Source organism: Paramormyrops kingsleyae, chromosome 1 (genome assembly GCF_048594095.1).
Source record: "Paramormyrops kingsleyae isolate MSU_618 chromosome 1, PKINGS_0.4, whole genome shotgun sequence".
In the NCBI taxonomy this organism is placed as follows: domain Eukaryota; kingdom Metazoa; phylum Chordata; class Actinopteri; order Osteoglossiformes; family Mormyridae; genus Paramormyrops; species Paramormyrops kingsleyae.
The window spans coordinates 1,717,039-1,737,706 of NC_132797.1; the positions used below are offsets into that span (position 1 = coordinate 1,717,039).

Genomic DNA, 20,668 nt, shown 5'->3' on the forward strand with positions numbered 1-20,668 from the left:
TTCGTAATGTTGTGTTCTACTCCCCTGTTAAACTTGGGTACTTTCCTAAAAGCATGGTTGCACGGTTCCAAGTATGTATGTTGCTAACACTGATTTGAAGAAGAATGTTAACAGGCATAACGCTTAGAATCAAATCAACGTGTCCACTTGCTCATCATGCCCTGCTGGCATTTCACTGTTACAAAAGAAGAGTCACACTAAGCCAGGGTCATTTCAGCATTTTCATTAGAGGGAGATTTGTGACATTCATACATGAAATAACTGTAAGTGATACAGCTTAAACGTTTTGTTCATGCATTGTTTTGTATTTTCAAAATGTCTTTATTCCAAATTGCACAGCATGTGCCGCTGTGAGCGCTATCCCCTGTAGGGAAACTGTGAATAAGAAACCTTTACCCTCGGCAGAAAATGCACTGTTTGAACATTAGGTCTTAATGAAAGAGTGCCGATTTCAGAGGGCATTACATTGAAGAATGTGCATTGAAATATCCTCTAATAATATTAATAATAATATCTGAGAAATCAAAGACAGCGCACAACTCAGATTCTGAATTGAATTAATTTTATTTAAAAGAACAGTTTCATTCCAGAGCCAATGGCCATGAGACCAAAAACATTTGAATTATTAACATTTTCTTAGTAAAATGAAATTATGAAAACATTCTTTTAAATTTTGATTTATCATCATTATAACAACAAACAACGTGCCTAATGAAACTTTACATTTTTACAATCATACCAATATGTACCAGGGCAACCAAATAATTCCAAACTTAAACAATAGATACCCATACAGTATATCCACCCTCAAAACTATGACTTATTCCAAACCATAATAACCAGGGACAAAAGTAAAACAAAATGAACTAACTGAACAAAGTATTAAAAGAGGAATTGACAAACAAAGATGCTGAAAAGATTCTTGGAGCCTTTGACTTCGTGTAGACAGTGCCCTCTACCAGTTTCTGTCGAAACAGCGTCCCCTATTTAAGGTGGCTCTGACCCTGCGAATAGGAAGCTGGCTCTGACCCTGCGAATAGGAAGCTGGCTCTGACCCTGCGAATAGGAAGCTGGCTCTGACCCTGCGAATAGGAAGCTGGCTCTGACCCTGCGAATAGGAAGCTGGCTCTGACCCTGCGAATAGGAAGCTGGCTCTGACCCTGCGAATAGGAAGCTGGCTCTGACCCTGCGAATAGGAAGCTGGCTCTGACCCTGCGAATAGGAAGCTGGCTCTGACCCTGCGAATAGGAAGCTGGCTCTGACCCTGCGAATAGGAAGCTGGCTCTGACCCTGCGAATAGGAAGCTGGCTCTGACCCTGCGAATAGGAAGCTGGCTCTGACCCTGCGAATAGGAAGCTGGCTCTGACCCTGCGAATAGGAAGCTGGCTCTGACCCTGCGAATAGGAAGCTGGCTCTGACCCTGCGAATAGGAAGCTGGCTCTGACCCTGCGAATAGGAAGCTGGCTCTGACCCTGCGAATAGGAAGCTGGCTCTGACCCTGCGAATAGGAAGCTGGCGAATAAGCGGTCAGTTTCAGCCTTGTTTCATACACTGTGCGTGTTTGTGAGTGAAAGAGTGAAGACAAGAAAGGTGAACAAGATTTGGTCACGAAAACACGTATTCCACTGTATGAAAATATTTCGTATGTCATAGTGACAATAATGAGCAAATGATTTGTCTGCACTGCTTAGTGTCTGTTGGCACAAACTCTCAGCAAAGAATTACTGTCATGGCCGGGTGTATTAAAAAGTCTGCTGATGACTCAGTTCTATTCATAATGGCACATTTGTGTTCGTAGATTATAGTTTTGAATTATCATTTTGTTTTTCCGACATAATATAACCCACAAAGGCATGGCAGAAAGTACATAACTTGTGACTCTACCCCTTACCTTAAAAGATTTATTCGTATAGGGATGTGTAAAACACTTTTCTGAGAGCATGTATGGACTATTGTCAAGAGGAAGATGAGAGACACCAGACCCAACAATGCAGATGACCTGAGGGCTGCTATCAAAGCAAAGCTTCCATTACACCTCAGCAGTGCCACAGGCTGATCGCCTCCATGCCAGGCCGCATTGATGCTGTAATTCATGCAAAAGAGGGCCAACCAAGTATTGAGTGCATAGGAATGAACATACTTTTCAGAAGCCTGACATCTCTTTTTAAAATATAATTTTTTTATTGATCTTATGTGATATTCTAATTTTCTGAGACAGTGAATTTTGGGTTTTATTATCTGTAAGCCATAATCATCGAAATTCCAAGAAATAAAGGCTTGACATCTATGTGTAATGAATCTATATAATATATGAATTTCACTTTCTGAAAGGAATGAATGTTAAGAAATATTGAACTTTTTCATGATATTCTAATTTTTTGAGATGTACCTGTAGAATAAGGCAAAAAATAAGTGTTTTACAAGAAATGTGCAATGATGAGGAAAGCATGTACACAAATAAATAAAGAAATAAATAAATAGTTGGATGTGATGTGCAAACAGCTTGGGTTTGGGCAGATGAGTTCTATAAGTTAATGGAGCTTGTGCAGTGGGTGGTTGGAAAATGAGACAGTTTCTTATGGGTCCTTATTTAGAAGGGCAATGACCTGGGGGCCGAAGCTTTTAAGGTGACGGTTTGTCCTTGAGCTCAGGGCTCTTATTCTCTGCTTATGCTGGGTTGGAAGACACTGGAAAAGGGAGTTAGCAGGATGCAGGGAGTCAGACATTTTCTGACTCTGTTCCTCATCATAAATATATCGCTATCGCACCTTTAAATATTTGATGAAATGGACTGACCAAATAAATAAAATCCTCTTCAAATTTACCCTTAACCAAATTGGGTGCCATATGTTAACCAGTCGTGGTAATCTGAATTTGTAAAACGTATTTATGCTGAATCTTAAAATAAGTTTTTGGTAAGGATGTCCTGAGTAAGTGAAACTAAACATTCGGAATGTGGCACATTAAATTTCAATGGTAATAGTTTAATGCAATTAATCCTGCTTCATGTGAAATACTCATATAGAAAATTGTTACATCTATTGTGCATAAAAACATCACCAAATGAACCTCTTTAAAATCATCCATGTAAAAAGTCAGTCCTATCTTTGAGAAAGCGGGCAGCTGTAGTCCAAGTCTTTCATATGATAATTAACAAATTGAGAATGTGCCGCAGTTATAAGATTGATTCACAGATACAATCAGGCGGCCTGTGGGACTGTCCAAACTTGAATTTTAGGCAAAGTATAAATTACTGGTCTCACCAGATGTTTCTGGAACAGAGTTATACTCGTTCTAGTCAATGACTGCATCACATCCTGCTATCTTTAATCTGGACTTTATCGTGTTACTAAATTTAAGAGTAGGATCAAAAGGGAGGAGCTTGTATATGCAGCATCGTCCTTAAGCTGACTGTGGATTTCACTGAGGTAGGCTGACTTATCCTGGGTCACAGTGGACCCCCCCTTACCGACAGCCTTTATATCTACCCCTGGCTTCTAGTCAAACAAGGAAGCAAAGCGCAAAAAAGCTACAAATAGCATCACCTGGATCAGGTGACGTTAGCATGGACGCCTCTTCGCAGGGATCTCAGGTCATGCATTGGATCCTCACAGCTGATCCTCTCTGATACCAGCCACCGATTCTTCATGCTCTGTAGAAAGAAAGTTGAAAATTGGTAGGCCTGGGGAGGGAGGCATATTGCGTCTGTCGTGTCTTAGGCCTTAAGAAGATATTGTTTTGAATACTGTGTGTCCTCGTCTCACGGCAGCCTGCATGCCGTCAGTGTCTCAGGACCTGAGACCTTGGAGAGACGGACAGCAGGCAGGGTGGGGGAGCACCTGCAGGAAGGGATTGGACACCCCCCCCCCCCCCCCCCCCCCCGACCGGCCCGAGCTCAAGAGAGTGCACAGAATGTTGTAGATCTAGGGTGTCTCTGCAATAGAACTAGTGTATCATGTGAGTAATGAGCAAAGTGGGTGGATGCTGGCTGAGAGGTAGACGCCCTGAAGCCAAGTTAGACCAACAGAGGTGAGTAAAAATGTTTGTTGAAAGTTTGAGTTTGGTTTGCTGGTGTTGAGTGACCAGTCAGGACTTAGACGTCCTTTTAAGGAAACTGGTGTTGTAGTATATTAACTTGCTGCTTTTCGGCTGCTCTGTGCTTGCAGCAGAGTGTGGATGGAGCACTGTGCTGTATTGCTCAATAAAGGAGAAAACTTTGCTCACCAACTGCATGGTCCAGAGCTTTATTCTAAGGGGTTTAACTGGGAGCTGTGGGAGATGTTGATTTTATTTGTCTTTCTCAGCTCCTGCTGTCAGACTGGTGGTGCAGGAGCTTCCTGAACTGCACCAGCAGGTTCAGGGACACTTTCTGCCCGCAAGCCATCAAGCTACTGAGCTGCTGAAATACTGAACACTGAGCACTTTGCACATCCCATCCATCCATCCTTCTCTGACCTTAAAATTACAGTTGATTTAAAAACTTACAGTAACTTTAAGCTTACCTTTGGTACATACACAGGAGTGTATATATACAGGTACATGTACACACTACACCCTTTTGTACTACAGTAACTTTAAGCTTACCTTTGGTACATACACAGGAGTGTATATATACAGGTACAGGTACACACTACACTGTTTTGTACTACAGTAACTTTAAGCTTACCTTTGGTACATACACAGGAGTGTATATATGCAGGTACAGGTACACACTACACCCTTTTGTACTACAGTAACTTTAAGCTTACCTTTGGTACATACACAGGAGTGTATATATACAGGTACAGGTACACACTACACCGTTTGTACTACAGTAACTTTAAGCTTACCTTTGGTACATACACAGGAGTGTATAATGTATATACAGGTACAGGTACATATACACATGACACTCTTTTATACCACAGTCTTTTATAAGTACTTGCAAATCACTGTGTACTATGCACATTATTATTTTACTATCATTTTAGTATGTACTACTTGTATTATTTCATTTTATTGTGCTTATTGTGTTATTTTAATGTGTAAATTTAGGTGGGGGGGGGGGGCTCTGAGTCCAAGAAATTTCATTACAAGAAATGATGTTCCATTGTTATCTGTATATTACAATAACCTTGAAACCTGAAACATTGCCCAGGGGAAACACGCATTTCAGCCAGTTCACACGCTCACAGACCGCACCTTGTGTTTCTCACGCTGAGAAGTTCATAGCTGTACTGAGTTACGCACAGTTAATGATCCCGCTGCAAGCATGTTATTGCATGGATGCGCAAAATTTGGTATTGACCCGGTACCAACTATATACAAGGCCAGTATCACCAATACCTTTTACTTATAGAAACAGCTTATGTACTTTCATGTAGGGGAGAGCGGTGTGTCATAATTCATGAGGTGAATGCACTGCAGCCTACATGCATCTGTTAATCGCTGCCAAATCGCAGGACAACAAGACACAGCAGAAGAGGGGAGGAGTAGCAAAGTCTGCATGCAGGATGGGAAAGGAGTGATGTTTGCACAGACATATCTACTTTAAGAAGAAACGGGAACTTCACACTGAACACAGAGAAACTGAAACTAAAATATCGATCCATTCACGTTAGTATCAATGCAATACCAATACCAACATTGGTACTGATACTATGGATATTTGGATCGACCCACCCATTCATAACACGGAGTGCAGACAAGGTGGAAGTTGAAGAGCAAGATCCGATGAATGCGGTAGGCAAGGCTCTAAAATGTCACACAATGAGACACACACTCCGCCCCAAACAGATGTAATTTCACTGCAAAGTTTAGAAGAAACTTGAGAGCCTTGCCAAGTCCTCCGGTGGCACACATTTTGCACGACGTCAGCCTGGGCTGACCACACCATCAAGACACCATCGAGACGTAAGACGCGGAGGGGGAAAAACCCGCAAGCAGTTGGGGACACACGACAGATCCAAGGTCAGAAACATTTCTGTTGCGTGTATTACGCAGGGAACTCTCCTTTGTTACTGCCGAACCTAATTATCCCTTTACTATGAAAATTCAGTTGTTCAGATTTTTCAGGTCTGTCCGACTCAAAGCTTTTTATTCAAAATAGACTCAGTCAGTGTATCCCAAGGCAGTCTTTCTCTTCCTAAAAAAGTTCCCTTTAAATCTAGAAGTATTTTCTCCGTCTTGTTCAAAACGTTGTGCTGGCTGGTTGAGTGGGACACCATTGACTGTTTTAATAGTGTAGCGTATTACATTAGACATAAATCTTTTCACTTACAGAAAATAAAGCATTAAGTGAATTAATGTCTGATGATGTTATTGTCACAAATGCTGCCGGTAAGGGGGGCTCCACTGTGACCCAGGATAAGTCAGCCTACCTCGGTGAAATCCAAAGTCAGCTTAAGGACGATGCTGCATATACAAGCTCCTCCCTTTTGATCCTACTCTTAAATTTAGTAACGCGATAAAGTCCAGATTAAAGCAGTCATTGACTTGAACGAGCATAACTCTGTTCCGGAAACATCCAGTGAGACCAGTAATTTATACTTGGCCTAAAATTCATAAAAGTTTGGACAGTCCCACAGGCCGCCTGATTGTGTCTGTGAATATAACTGCGGCACATTCTCAATTTGTTGACTATCATATAAAAGGCTTGGACCACAGCTGCCCTCTTTCTCAAAGATAAGACTGACATAAACTGGATGATTTTAAAGAGATGCATTCGGTGATGTTTTATGCACAATAGATGTAACAATTCTCTATATGAGTATTTCACATGAAACAGGATTAAATGTATTAAACTATTACCATTAAAATTTAACGTGCCACATTCTGAATGTTTAGTTTCAGAATAAATTTACGTTTTACCACGATACATTAACGTATGGCACCCAATTTGTTTAAGGGAAAATTTCAGGAGGATTTTATTTATTTGGTCAGTCCATTTCATCAATATTTAAAGGTGTGGTACCAATATATTGATGATATGTTTTTCCTGTGGAGTTGTTCAATAGACCACTTGACAGGGGTGAGGAGTTTGAGAAGCAGGCTGGAGAAATGTGTCAGAGATTCCTGAGCAGGGGTTATGGTAATGTATTCATTCAGGACTGTTTACATCGAGTAGGTAACCTTCAGCGCTGCTAATTGATGAACCGCGTAGCATAGTCACACAGCTCAGATACCTCCATGACATCCGTTTCTACCTACAGCCATATTATTCTAATCCTCCAGGTTGCCAAATTGAAGGCATCTGGTGTGACATTAATGCTTTCAGACTCTCACACTGACGCAACAAATCTTATGGCAAATACATATTATTCCATTATAAACATAAAATTTGCTACATCAAAAGCACTAGGATAGATTGCAAACCCTACAGTCTGTTTACAGTGTAATAAAACTGTCACATATATGTAAATGCATGGGCAGAGTTGTCTCGAAATGAAAATCTCTGGCCAGATGACCAAAGTTGGCAGCCCAGGGAATAATGAGTGCGCTCATATACATGACGTCATTGTGTTTACCTGTGATTTTGAAATGTTTAACATTTGAATATGATCAGCATGCTAAATTCTAGTTTATTTCTTTAAGATATGGTATGCTGGGATTTCAAATTTTGGGCTAGTTTCTTCTTCCGTTGGGGAGACTTTAAGCAGACCTTGGGCTGGAGATTTTTGCTGGACCTGTCAACACTCTACTGTAGGCATTACGCTGTGTGGAGACGCTGAGTAATAAAACCCGTATTATGCAAATTGCGACCTCTTCCTTTGTTGCTTGATTTATTTTTTTCTGTGGTCCAGTACTCTGATACATGTAAAATCCTTAGGAGTGAAGCCTGTTTTTTTTCTGTATTTCAACTCTAAATATTGCTATGTGGTTTTTTTCTACTGCGGTCAAGTTATCCGCGATTTGCCGATACATGGTCAAATCATTCCGTAAAGTATTCAACACAGTCGATTGTGGTAGGAACATAGATCGACTGGTAAATTGAGAGCTTTGCCTTCGGCTCAACTCCTTCTTCACCCATGACAGACCGATGCAGCGCCCGCATCACTGCTGACGCCGCACCGATCCGCCTGTCGATCTTCCGCTCCATCCTTCCCTCACTCGTGAACAAGACCCTAAGATACTTAAACTCCTCCACTTGGGGAAGGACCTCCTCCCCGACCCGGAGAGAGAACTCCACTCTTTTCTGGCTGAGGACTATGGTCTCGGATTTGGAGGTGCTGATTTTCATCCCAACCGCTTCACACTCGGCTGCAAACTGCTCCAGTGAGAGCCGAAGGTCACGGTCCGATGAAGCCAACAGAACCACATAATCTGCAAAAAGCAGAGACCTAATCCTGAGGTCACCAAACTGGACACCCTCAACGCCTTGGCTGTGCCTAGAAATTCTATCCATAAAAGTTATGAACAGAATCGGTGACAAAGGGCAGCCCTGGTGGAGTCCAACCCTCACCAGAAACGAGTCCAACTTACTGCCAACAATGCGGACCAAGCTCTGGCACCGGGCGTACAGGGAGCAAACAGCCCTTATAAGGCAGTCCGGCACCCTGTACTCCCGGAGCACTCTCCACAGGACTCCCCGAGGGACGCGGTCGAATGCCTTCTCCAAGTCCACAAAGCACATGTACAGTAGATTGGTTGGGCAAACCCTCATGCAACCTCCAGGACCCTGCTGAGAGTATAGAGCTGGTCTGTTCCACGGCCAGGGCAAAAACCACACTGCTCCTCCTGAATCCGAGGTTCAACAATCCTGCGGACCCTCCTCTCCAGGACCCCTGAATAGACCTTACCAGGGATGCTGAGGAGTGTGATCCCCCTATAGTTGGAACACACCCTCCAGTCCCCCTTCTTGAGGAACTCCAGGCGGATCTCATCCACCCCTGGGGCCCGGCCACTGAGGAGCTTTTTAACCACCTCAACGACCTCCACCGCAGAGATAGGGGAGTCCACCCCCAAGTCCCCGGACTCTGCTTCCTCATTGGAAGGTGTGTCGGTAGGAATGAGGAGGTCTTCGAAGTATTCCTTTCACTGACCAACAACAAAATCAAGTCCAACAACAAAACACCGCTCGGGTTCAGAATGGGGGGGCCGTTCCTTCCAATCACGCCCCTCCAGGTCTCACTGTCATTGCCCACGTGAGCATTGAAGTCCCCCAGCAGAACAAGAGAGTCCCCTGGAGGAGTGCTCTCTAACACCCCTTCCAAGGACTCCGAAAAGGGTGGGTATTTGGCACATAAGTGCAAGCAACAGTCAGGACCCATCCCCCCCACCCGAAGGCGAAGGGAGGCTACCCTCTCGTCCACCGCGGTACGCTTCTGCAGCTGAGGATCGGACCCCTAAGGTCCCTGCCTTCGGCCACTCACACTGCACCCGACCCCTTTGGCCCCTCCTACAGGTGGTGAGCCCATTGGAGGGGGGACCCACGTACCTTCTTCGGGCTGTGCCCGACCAGGCCCTATGGGTGCAGGCCTGGCCACCAGGCGCTCGCCATCGAGCCCCACCCCCAAGCCTGGCTCCAGAGGAGAGCCCCGGTGACCCGCGTCTGGGCAAGGGAAAACGTGAATCCATGTTTTTACTCATCATAAGGGATCTAATGAGCCGCACTTTGTCTGGTTCCTCACCCAGTGCCTGTTTGCCTTGGGTGACCCTACCAGGGGCATAAAGCCCTGGGCAACTTAGCCACCACGATAAGGTGTCGGCTCCAGGAGAGGTTCAGACTGCATTTATTAGAAAATGGTACGGTAAAAGTTGACCAAATATTGCCTGGAAGTAGGCTAGTACTTTAGCTTTCTGATCCTATAAGACTTCTCACTGCATTACAGGAAACTAACAATTACATCGTATTTTAGTACATCCTTTATTTCATACATATGACAGGACGTTTTCATGCACGATTGCTTGGAGAGTTTATTTTCCTAACATGATGTTACTGTAATGTTATGCCTATGCCTGTTATGCATGCACCACAGATTTTAAGCGCGGATGATTTGACTGTGTATTGGCAAACTGCGGATGGCTAACCGCAGTATTTTTTCTTGTTTCGTCCAACGCTACTCAAAGCGCACAATACGTTAACTAAAAATAAATATTACTGTGTTGACCCGAATATAAGACGGGGTTCTGTCCTCAAAATATGTCTGAAAAAGTGGTGTCTTATATTAGAGGTCTAGACAAAAATGGGAATGGATAACGCCAAATACATTTTGTAAGGAGTGTCTCCGCAACACGTTTTTTACCATCTTCATGGGGGTCTGCTGCATCGAAAACATTCTGCGCTGTCAAGGATTGTGGAGTTTGTAATATTCATTATGTACCCTCCCCCCATCCACCACCAAATAATACATTTGTTTTTTGGAATGTTTGCTATTTAATACACTTACAGTAATGTAATCCGATTGCCTGTGCTTGCTTTTTCAGTTGTGGTTGCTGGTTAACTTATTACTTGCGCACGTCAAATTAAATTATTTTGCTTTATTGAGGTTAGATTTGGTACTGTATTCCAAAAGCTTTTTCTTTTCTAAAAAATAGTTGCCAAAAAGTGCAGGGGTCGTCTTATAATCTGGGTCATCTTATATTAGGTCCAATATGGTAATTGGTTATTATGTACCATATTATATAAAACGATGCAGCTAGGCGGTGGGGTAACCTTCGTTTTAGCAGTGATTATGAAATACAGGAATCATAATAAGCAAAATAATTTAAGTCAAAGTGATGACAAAGACAGGCTAGGCTACTTTGAGAGCCTAAATGGGACAAATCTATGGCTAACCTCACATTTTTGAGTGAGTATGTCAAACCTGAATGTCTTCTTTTAAGACGTTTTTTTCATTGCAGTCATGCTGTGGTATTTAAGCTCTGTTTTCCAATCCTGACAGAAAACTGCTTTCTCATTCACTGTTACTGTGAAGTGCTTCCACATAAATGATACTTTTGCTCTTTATCTGGACCCTCATCCTTCATGCTATGTCTTCCTTCCGCCCTACTGCCGTGTAATTGAAAATTTTAAACAATGCTTCTTAATAATCGAGTTTTATTGTGTAATTGTGAGAGCTCTACTATTTGGTGAAGTATTTTTACACTCTGACACACTGAAACTGTATGACAAATGGTGAACGTAGGTTAATGCTTTGCAGTTGTGTTACTTACACAGGAAAAGCCATGGATTTGAACATCTGGATGAAGGGATCCAGTCTTCTCCTGCTGCACCTTCTTCTGCTATCATTATTGGGCAGCATTCATGCCGATCTCCCCTATCCTCCTACTGCCACCCCACTGTTTGAGGGATACCCTTACGGTGTCATATGGAACATGCCAACTCCTGTTTGCCAGCAGAACAACATCCCCCTGGACACCTCGCCATTTCAGGTCGTTACCACCCCTGAAGCTGTTCCTGACCAGTTCCTCTTCCTGTTCTATACCAACCGCCTGGGGTTGTACCCATTTGTGGATGAGGCAACTAATAAGGAGATCAATGGAGGCATCCCACAGAAGGGCAACCTGACGGCCAGCTTGGATGTCGCCCAGTGGGACATCACTCAATATATTCCTTCAGGAACCTCCACTGGTCTGGCCGTCATTGACTGGGAGGCCTGGCGCCCCCTGTGGGACACAAACTTTAATTCTAAGACTATCTACCGCACGCTGTCTATTGACTATGCCCATCAGCTTCACCCCTCACTTTCCCCATCTCAAGCTGAGCCTGTGGCCAAGGAGCAGTTCCAGACAGCTGCTAGAAACTTCATGGAGGACACAATGAGTCTAGGGATCAGTATGAGGCCCAGTTACCTCTGGGGCTTCTATCTCTTCCCTGATTGTTACAATGATGTCTGGGAAGAGGCTGACTACACAGGTATGTGCCCAACATGGGCGCAGGCAGAGAACGACCAGCTCCTGTGGCTGTGGCAGACGAGCACGGCCCTCTACCCATCCGTCTACCTGCAGACTAGTCTGGCCAACACCCACAAGGCCGCTCTGTACGTCCGCAACCAAGTTCATGAGGCCATGAGGGTGGCCAGCCTGCCTAAGCACCCCTTCAATGTCCCCATCTACGTCTACACCCGTCCTGTCTTTACCGATCAAGCCAACAAATTCTTGAGTGTGGTGAGTACATAACGTCCTGGATCATCTTATAAACTGGATATGATTAAGCTCCAGCATGCTGCCTTTGCATAAGACCTGCATATGGTCACTGTACACTACAAGTCATCAAGGCATGGGGCCCAGAGGTTCTGTCTCACTGCTCTGTGTGTGTTGCCGTCTCCAGGAGGACCTGGTCCACACTCTGGGTGAGAATGCGGCTGTAGGGGCCTCGGGTTCAGTGCTCTGGGGGGGCACTACGGACTTTGATGACAAGGTATATTCCCATGCATCACATGTCATCTGCATGTCTGCGGCAGGGACACACTAAATGATTAAGGTTAAAAAATTGAGTGCTACAGTATATTCACAATGTCTATGACATTTTCAATTCCCTCACTGCTACGAAATGAGATATCTGAAGTAAAACAGTAATGAAAATGAAGCATCTATGCTGTAAGAGTGCTTACATGTGCCATAGAATGAAAATCTGACTTTACATCAACATAGCATAGTTCGGTACATGGAAATGACATACCATGAATCTCAAACATTGTCATTCACTCTTTCAAATATACTTCCTGAACATGTAAAAGAAAGAATTGAAACAGGCTATTTCAAAATTCCTAGTCTCTTACTAAACAGTCTTAACCACACCCCCAAACTTAGTATATGCCATGCCACTCTCAAGGTCAATGGACAAGCCTTGTTCAACAGTTGTGCATTTATCGTTAAGAACGAAGCAAAGGACAACAGTGAAAATGTCAGGCTGTATCTATAAGTGTGCCGTTTGAGGCTATGATGGGGATGTCGGCACTTACCCTTCCCAAGGAATCGAACTGTCATCAGGCATGGCTGATGTGCATCTTTAATTGGTCAGGGGTATGTTTCCCAAAAGCTCCTCTTAGCAACTTACATGGTTGGAACCGTTCACTTGCATGATTCTAGCTATGTAAGTTGCTAATTTGCTAACAACTTTGGTTTTTGGAAAATGTACCTCAGTTTAATAGGGGAATAGTAAACATTACGAAGTCTATGATACTGACATTGACAAGACGCTTCTGTACTTCCCGTAGCCTACTTTTGATTAGCTAAACAAATATCTAACCGATAGTACAGTAAAAAAAGATAATGAAATCAGAACTCCAAATTCATTACAAAGAAGCTGCTTATCTTGCTGTTTAGAGTTCCTCATAAAACTTGGATGACAAAGCTAGCATTGTAAAATCATTTGTTGTGGCAGATGCTAAAAAATTTCTGTGTTCTTGTTATAGTGTTAAAAATAAAGTTCTGATTATGCTAACATTCTACCAAGGCTGAAGTGGGACTATTACAGTTACATGCTGCAAGTTGTTCCAGAAAATGTTAAATGACAAATTGTACCACTCAGAAGCGTTCTGCAATCTCCAAGGAACAGGCTGTTCATCGGTATTCCCCCTCCGAAACAGGCTCAAACATATACAGTTGGATGCCTAAGTGCTCCATGTTTCTATGCTGGTTCTGTGTGGGCCATCACAGTGCCTCACTGTACACCAGCCAATCAGAGCAGAGCTCATGAACACATTAATGAGCCCACCAAATAAGGCAAAACAGCCTGTTTCATTCTAGGGCCAGGGATGTACATGGGCATGTAAAACCACTTCTGGACATTCTTCAACCAAAGAAAACATATGTTATATGTAGACACCAGATAGCAATTTGGAAAAAAAAACATTCTATGGCACCTTTAAGTCCTCCTTCTTATCTGAGATCTTTTCTTCACAGTCAGTCACAGATCACTTGCCTATGTCACACAAGCACATTCCATCCTTGTAGGTGTCATGTGAGGCCTTATCCTCCTACCTGAACTCCACCCTGAACCCCTACATCGCCAATGTGACGGCAGCTTCCTGGCTCTGCAGCGAGTCACTCTGCCAGGGTAACGGGCGCTGCATCCGGAAGGACTACAACTCTGATGTCTACCTGCACCTGAATCCTGATAGCTTCTCTGTCCGAAAATCCAACGGGAAGTACGTGGCGGAGGGCATTCCCACCCTCTCTGACCTCACCTACTTCTCCGATCACTTCACCTGCCAGTGCTACGCTGGGTTGAGCTGCTCGCCGCAGATTGCGAGCGAGCTCTCCATCGAACCCGTGGCCATTCCTGTGTAACATGGCCCTTCAGTATGCTGTAGGCTCACTGCCCTTTAAAAATGTTTGATCATCCTGCTGATTCATTTCTTCATTTCCTGTTTCCTGTTTTGTGAAGCATTTGTTTCCTTTTTTGCGTATTAAGTTCGGAATTGGGGGAGGCCAGATACAGCGGGTGAAGGGTTGGGTTATGCCCTCCCCAGGTTCTTGACAAGCCCCCTCAGTAACTAATAACTCAGCACCTCTGGTAACTAATCATTTAATCCCACTCTTAATTTTTACCCCAAATGGTTTCTGATTGGCTGTTTGGGAAGAATAAAATTCAGGAACAAGCCAATCGTCACTGTCACTCTGTGTGTACTGCCACCGTGGTTGTGAACGTGTCACTTGTCAAGTGCTTCTGAATTAATTAGCTTGGTTACTCAAGGAGACCCATTATAGCTAAATCTATAGTGTTGTCTGATTTTGTCATAATCCATCTTTTGGTTTGGGGGGATGGCAGGTAAAAGTGACTGTATGACTCCCAGAAATGTTCACTGATCCCCCAGTCAATGCAGGCATCATCCAGCCCTGCCTGAAACTTTAAGGAAAGACTTGTTTAGTTGATCTTCAAACTTTTCTATCAATAAAGCCTTTTCTTTAATTGGAAGATGAGCTGAAGCATTTGCTTTAATACTTGTTAGAGGAAAAGGGTCAAGAAGACTTTGAGAGAACCTTTTTACTATAGGGCAGAAATCAGAGGAATGTAACTGTTGTGGTGTCTTTAGCCGGTCAATGGTTACTTTTTATACAGGAAGTTCACACAAAATCTAGAAGTTCGCGTTAGTATCAAGGTTAAATGTAAATGCTATCAAGAAAGCTACAGTCACAAGCAAAAGTTTGTGAACTCTTTGGCATTGTCTGACTATCTGCATGGTAACTGCAGTCAGGTGTTCCAATCAATTCTGCTGTGGGTCTATATATATATATATATATACACACACACACACATACATACACACACACACACACACACACACACACACACACACACACACACAAACCCCATTTCTAGAAAAGTTCGGATAATGCAATAAAATGCAATAAAAACAAAAATCAGTAATATGTCTATTGACCTTAAGCTTTATTTAGCAGAAAAAGTACAAAGATAGGTTTTTCAACAGTTTCACTGACCAACTTAATTGCATTTTCTAAATATACGCAAACTTAGAATTTCATGGCTGCAACAGTTGGGACAGAGGAATATTTACCATTGTGTTACATCCCCTTTCCTTTAATAACACATTTTAATCATTTTGGATCATTTTCAGATCTGCACCGGCAGCAGGCCAGTCAAGCACATGCACTCTGTATCTACGAAGCCATACATGCTGTTGTAGCTGAGGAGACGTCACTTTGATGGCAACATGTCTCTCTAAAGTCCTAATATATGGCTCAGAGTCAATGGTAGCTTCATATACATGCACCTTCCCACATCATGGGCACTGAACTCACATCACAGATGCTGCTTTTACACCTTCCGCTGCATGGTCAGTTTTACCTTTAGCATTGAGAACTTGTTTCCAAAAACAAGCTGAAATGTGGACTCATCTGACCACAGTTCCACAATCTTTTGCCCCATCTGAGATTTGCTTGGGTCCATAGAACTTGCCAGCGTTTCTGCATAAAGTTGATGTATGGCTTCCTCCTTGTGTTCCAGTTTGAAGTTGCATTTCTGCATGCAGACGGACTGTGTTAAGTGACGCTGGTTTTCCGAAGTGCTCCTGTGCCCAGGTGGCTGTATTTGTCAGATCAGCATGACAGTTCTTGAGGCCGTGCCGCCTCGGGGCTCGAAGATCACGCACAACCAACAGTGGTTTCTGTTCTTGCCCTTTACACACTGAGATTTCTCTGTATTCTCTGAATCTTTTCACAATTGTAGATTCTCTGCAATCTCACATGTGAATGTTCCTTTTGAACTGACTAATAATTCCCTCACAAATTCTGGCACTAAGGTGTGAGGCACGACCCATCCCTGCTTGCAGAGACCGAGCCTTTGATGGATGCTACTTTCATACCCAGTCATGATACCACACCTGCTACCAATTAGTCTGCTTAATGTCTTCCAAACTGGTGTTACTGGAATATTACGTGCACTTTTCAATCTTATTTTAACTCTGTCCCAACTTTTGCAGAGTGTGTTGCAGCCATCAAATTCTAACTTTACATATAATTACAAAAATCCTTTGGTCAGTAGAGCTGTTGAAAATCTTTTGTTTGTATTTGTACAACTTTCTTTGTACTTCTGTCAGTTAAATGAAGGTTCACGTGATCAGTTCAAGGACAAAAAAGTGACCAAGGATCCTAGGGTGAAAGCAAAAGGTCTCCTTCACAGTGCACAATGCCTGTGTTCAAAAATGACACTGAACTAGCGTGGTAGCAAATACACATAGAATTTACCTTGGAGCAGAGTGTGGGGAGCGCGGTGCGGGGGACCATGACCGCGTAGAGCAGGGTGGGGGGACCGTGACCATGTGGAGCAGGGTGCGGGGACCATGCTTGCTAAAAGCTGGCTGTAAGCTGTGATTAAGGATCAAGACAAAGTCCATCAATGAGTCTGTTCTCCACGCTGGCCTGTGTAGGTGCCACTGAAGGCTGCACCCACGATGATGCAGTTCATAGGTCCCATTCGCGATGTCACCCCTCCATGGGACTGAACCAGGACTCCAGCTCAGATGGTGCCCACCACGGGCACCACCCGGACATGTGGGAATGCAGAGAACATGGACGGTCAGGTAGATACAATCACACTACAGCAGCACCAGCAGCCATAGTTATGGTGTGTTAGGTTGTGGGTAATAAGCTAAACTGAAGTAATAGGTCTTCAGTCATGATTTAAAGACTGTGACCGAATCAGCATCCAAGACATGGTTAACCATTCCACAATATAGGGGCCCTGTAGCAGAATGCTTTACCGCCCACTCTCACTTTATTTATATGTGTAATGACAAGGAAACCTGCATTCTGTGATCTGATTGGACGATACGGCCTGTCCTTGTGTAAAGTAGGCAGGAGTTAGACCTTTAAGTGCCTTATATGTAAGTAGGAGAACTTTAAAGTCAATCCTGAACCTAACAGGAAGCCAATGCAGGGAACTAAGAACAGGGATTATGTGTTCAAACTTCCTGCCCCTGCTGACAATTCGAGCTGCTGCATTTTGAATACGCTGTAAGGTGTTTAATGTGCAGTGTGTGCTTCCAGATAACAGAGCATTACAGCAGTCTATCCTACTGTATACAAAAGCATGTAGCAATTCCTCTGTGTCTTGAATAGTAAGAAATCGTCGCAGTTTGGTGATGTGGCGTAGCTGTAAGAAGCACGCCTTCGAAACTGCACTTACACGTGATTTGAATGAGAGGCTTGTATCAAGATGACACCCAGGTTACGGGCTGAGCTGCTGAGGGAGAAGTTCAGCCCTCTGGAGTGGAGTGTGGAGATTATAAAATCCCTATCTGCAGACCTGCCTCCAAACAACAGAACCTCGGTTTTCTGCGCATTTAGTGATAAAAAGTTTTCCGCCATCCAGGTTTTAACTTCATTAAAGCAGTTAGCTAAGGTGACAATAGATGTGGTGTCGTTAGGCATAACCAAAATGTATTGCCCACATGTATATTGAAGTCTTGAAGTATTATAATATTCTCTAAAATAATAACTAAGTGAGAGAGCAGCTCCCCAAATTCTGTCAGAAACAAAGTGTATAATCCCTGTGGTCTGTATACTATAAGAATACAGATGGGCAGGTTGGACACCATGTGAATTAGCATTGCTTCATCTTTGATAATCTTGGGTTCAATCTTTAACAGCGAGTTAAAAGTAGCTGCCAGGCCGCCCTCATGCCCAGAGCCACGTAGTTTCTGTACGAAACTGAACCCTTCAGGTGAGGCTTCAACAAGAGGTATAGTGTCTGTGGGTCTGAGTCACTGATCTGTCACTAAGAGTGTTTGTCTGCATTCTTACCACAAGATGGCAGTATGATGTTAAGCAGTTTTTATCGGTGTAATATATTTCACTTTTACGTTGAAGACAAATTATTTTGTCCGTTCCCATACAAAGCTGTGCATGTACTGTTTAGCTAAACCCTTTATGTAGTTAAGAATAAATAATCAAGAACATTGTGGTTCAAATACAGTAGAGATGCCAGGTCATTATAATGTTAGCATAACAAACTCATATATTCTATCTTTTAAAAAATAAATTAAAAGCCAAAGGAAATCATGCATTTGTCCTAATATCCAGCATGTACAGTAGCTTTGTATCCTTGGAAAATTGGGACAGACGGCTTCCGATTGGAGGCTACAATTCCCATGCGTGGTTTCAGGTGTTGTTTACTGATCTTCCCTCATTAGTGATTCCACTCACCCCCAGGACCGGGGGCAGAAGCACAAGAATAATATTGGATTCTGCTCATTCTTCAGCTGACTGAATGTTTAATTAGCACCACGCTATCACACTATACACGCACAGCACTCACAGTCAAGCCTCTCCTCTTTCTCCGTGTCGACAAAAGGTATCGTCTTTCTTGAGAAAACGATAGCAGTTTTCGACACTTTATTAAGAGTAGTGCGAATAGTCATGCAAACACAGTTATACAATGGATGATGCTGTCTGATGTGACTGACTGCTTACTGTGTGTGATGCCTCTGTGCCATATATCATACGCAACCCTTTGTTACCGCTGAGCTGATGTGTCCGAGCACACAAACCGCCTGCCCCTCCCACTCCCATCATGCGCTGTGACACCCCAGCTATGGCGCGCAAGATGGGGTCGGCAAGGAGAAGGATTCAAATGCACCTGTACTCATATTTGTGAAAATGGCAAAGAAAGGATTTATCATTTATTTTTGATGATTTATTACGTATGCTGCCCTTATTCTCCTGCTCCTCTCCACTGACCCCCGCCCTTAATTGTCCTACTGTGTTACTCCTCCGAACTGACAGACCAAGACAAGATGGCTTTTTAAGTGTCACCTCTCAACAGGGGTGCTGTTATGCGTTTAATCTTTAATGCAATTGACATTAAGTACTCAGTGAAGATGTCTCGAGTCTCAATGCATTTATTTTCTGAAATGCAAAGGTACTCATATCAGTCAATCTCAGTGGTGGCTTGATGGTTAAGGAAAGTTCACTTGTAATTGAAAGATTGTTAGTTTGAATCCCCAACCTTCAAGGTACCACTGAGGTACCCTGAGCAAGGCCCTGCCCCCATGTCACATATGGGTTACATGCAGAGGACACATTTTGCTGTTGTGCACTGTGGTGTGTCAGCACTTTACTATGGACACCATGTGTCCCGACCACGATGCCGTCATTACAAGTCAGCAGATTCTCATCCTCAAGTCTTCCAAAAAGTTCTAGACACAAGTGATATTATTGTCTGCATGACGTGATAGTCTTCTTTTAATTAGTTGTTTTTATTTAATTCTTAAATAGGCAGAAAACTAAGTAAAATTATCAAAATAAAGAAAGCATTTATGTATATGTATATATAAATATTTAAGCATGTTATTGTGCCCCTGAGCTATGAGTAATTTGGAACATTACATGTTACAATTAAATTTCCATACAGAAGAAGATCTCAAGAAAAACTGTTCAGTATTACAGTTAAAGGAGTCGGCAGCAGACAGGCAGAGTGTTCAGTATTACAGTTAAAGGAGTCATCAGCAGACAGGCAGAGTGTTCAGTACTGTATTACAGTTAAAGGAATCAGCAGCAGACAGGGAAAGAGTGTTCAGTGTTACAGTAAAAGGAGTCATCAGTAGACAGGCAGAGTGTTCAGTATTACAGTTAAAGGAGTCGGTAGCAGACAGGCAGAGAGTGTTCAGTATTACAGTTAAAGGTGTCAGCAGCAGACAGGCAGAGAGTGTTCAGTATTACAGTAAAAGGAGTCAGCAGCAGACAGGCAGAGAGTGTTCAGTATTACAGTAGGAATAATGTATATAAAGAGTCCTATATAAAGATCTGTGTGTCAACACTCAGGTTGCTTTGAATAGCAATGGAATAAACAAGTTTTATCGCACCGCCTTCACTCTGTGCTCCCTGACTGTCTGTGGTAGCTTCAGAGTGCCACACATCCCTCAGAATGGAGAAGCTGTTTCTATGGAAACCCCTGGGGGAAGCTAGAGGAGTGTCAGATTGACATAAGGAAGTAAGGGTGTGGGCCCTCCGATGGGTTGGCACCCCATACTGCGTGGTTCCCTGCCCAGTGCACGTAGCTTCTGGGATAGGCTCCGGACCCCCTTTCCCCACCCACCCAACGCAGGACTAACAGGATGGATGGATGGAACACAATCACAAAAACACTAAGTATTAAACACTCTATTAGCATAATCCCCAGCAGAGTGCATATTGAAAATAATTAATTCTGCTACTTAACACCCAGTACTGTATGCCAAATAAGATCATTTAAACTACCACAGGCTGTCAATGAATCTCCACA

General features: G+C 43.3%; 1 protein-coding gene across 1 annotated transcript; it reads left to right on the forward strand.

Annotated features, from left to right (window-relative positions):
• Positions 1-5,799: 5,799 nt before the first annotated feature.
• Positions 5,800-14,842, forward strand: LOC111833641 (hyaluronidase-5-like). The gene is made up of 4 exons (XM_023792142.2): positions 5,800-5,949; positions 11,138-12,087; positions 12,251-12,340; positions 13,879-14,842. Exons 2-4 carry the CDS (start codon positions 11,146-11,148, stop codon positions 14,212-14,214), a joined length of 1,368 nt encoding a protein of 455 aa, XP_023647910.1. The 5' UTR covers positions 5,800-5,949; positions 11,138-11,145; the 3' UTR covers positions 14,215-14,842.
• The last annotated feature ends 5,826 nt before the right edge of the window (positions 14,843-20,668 follow it).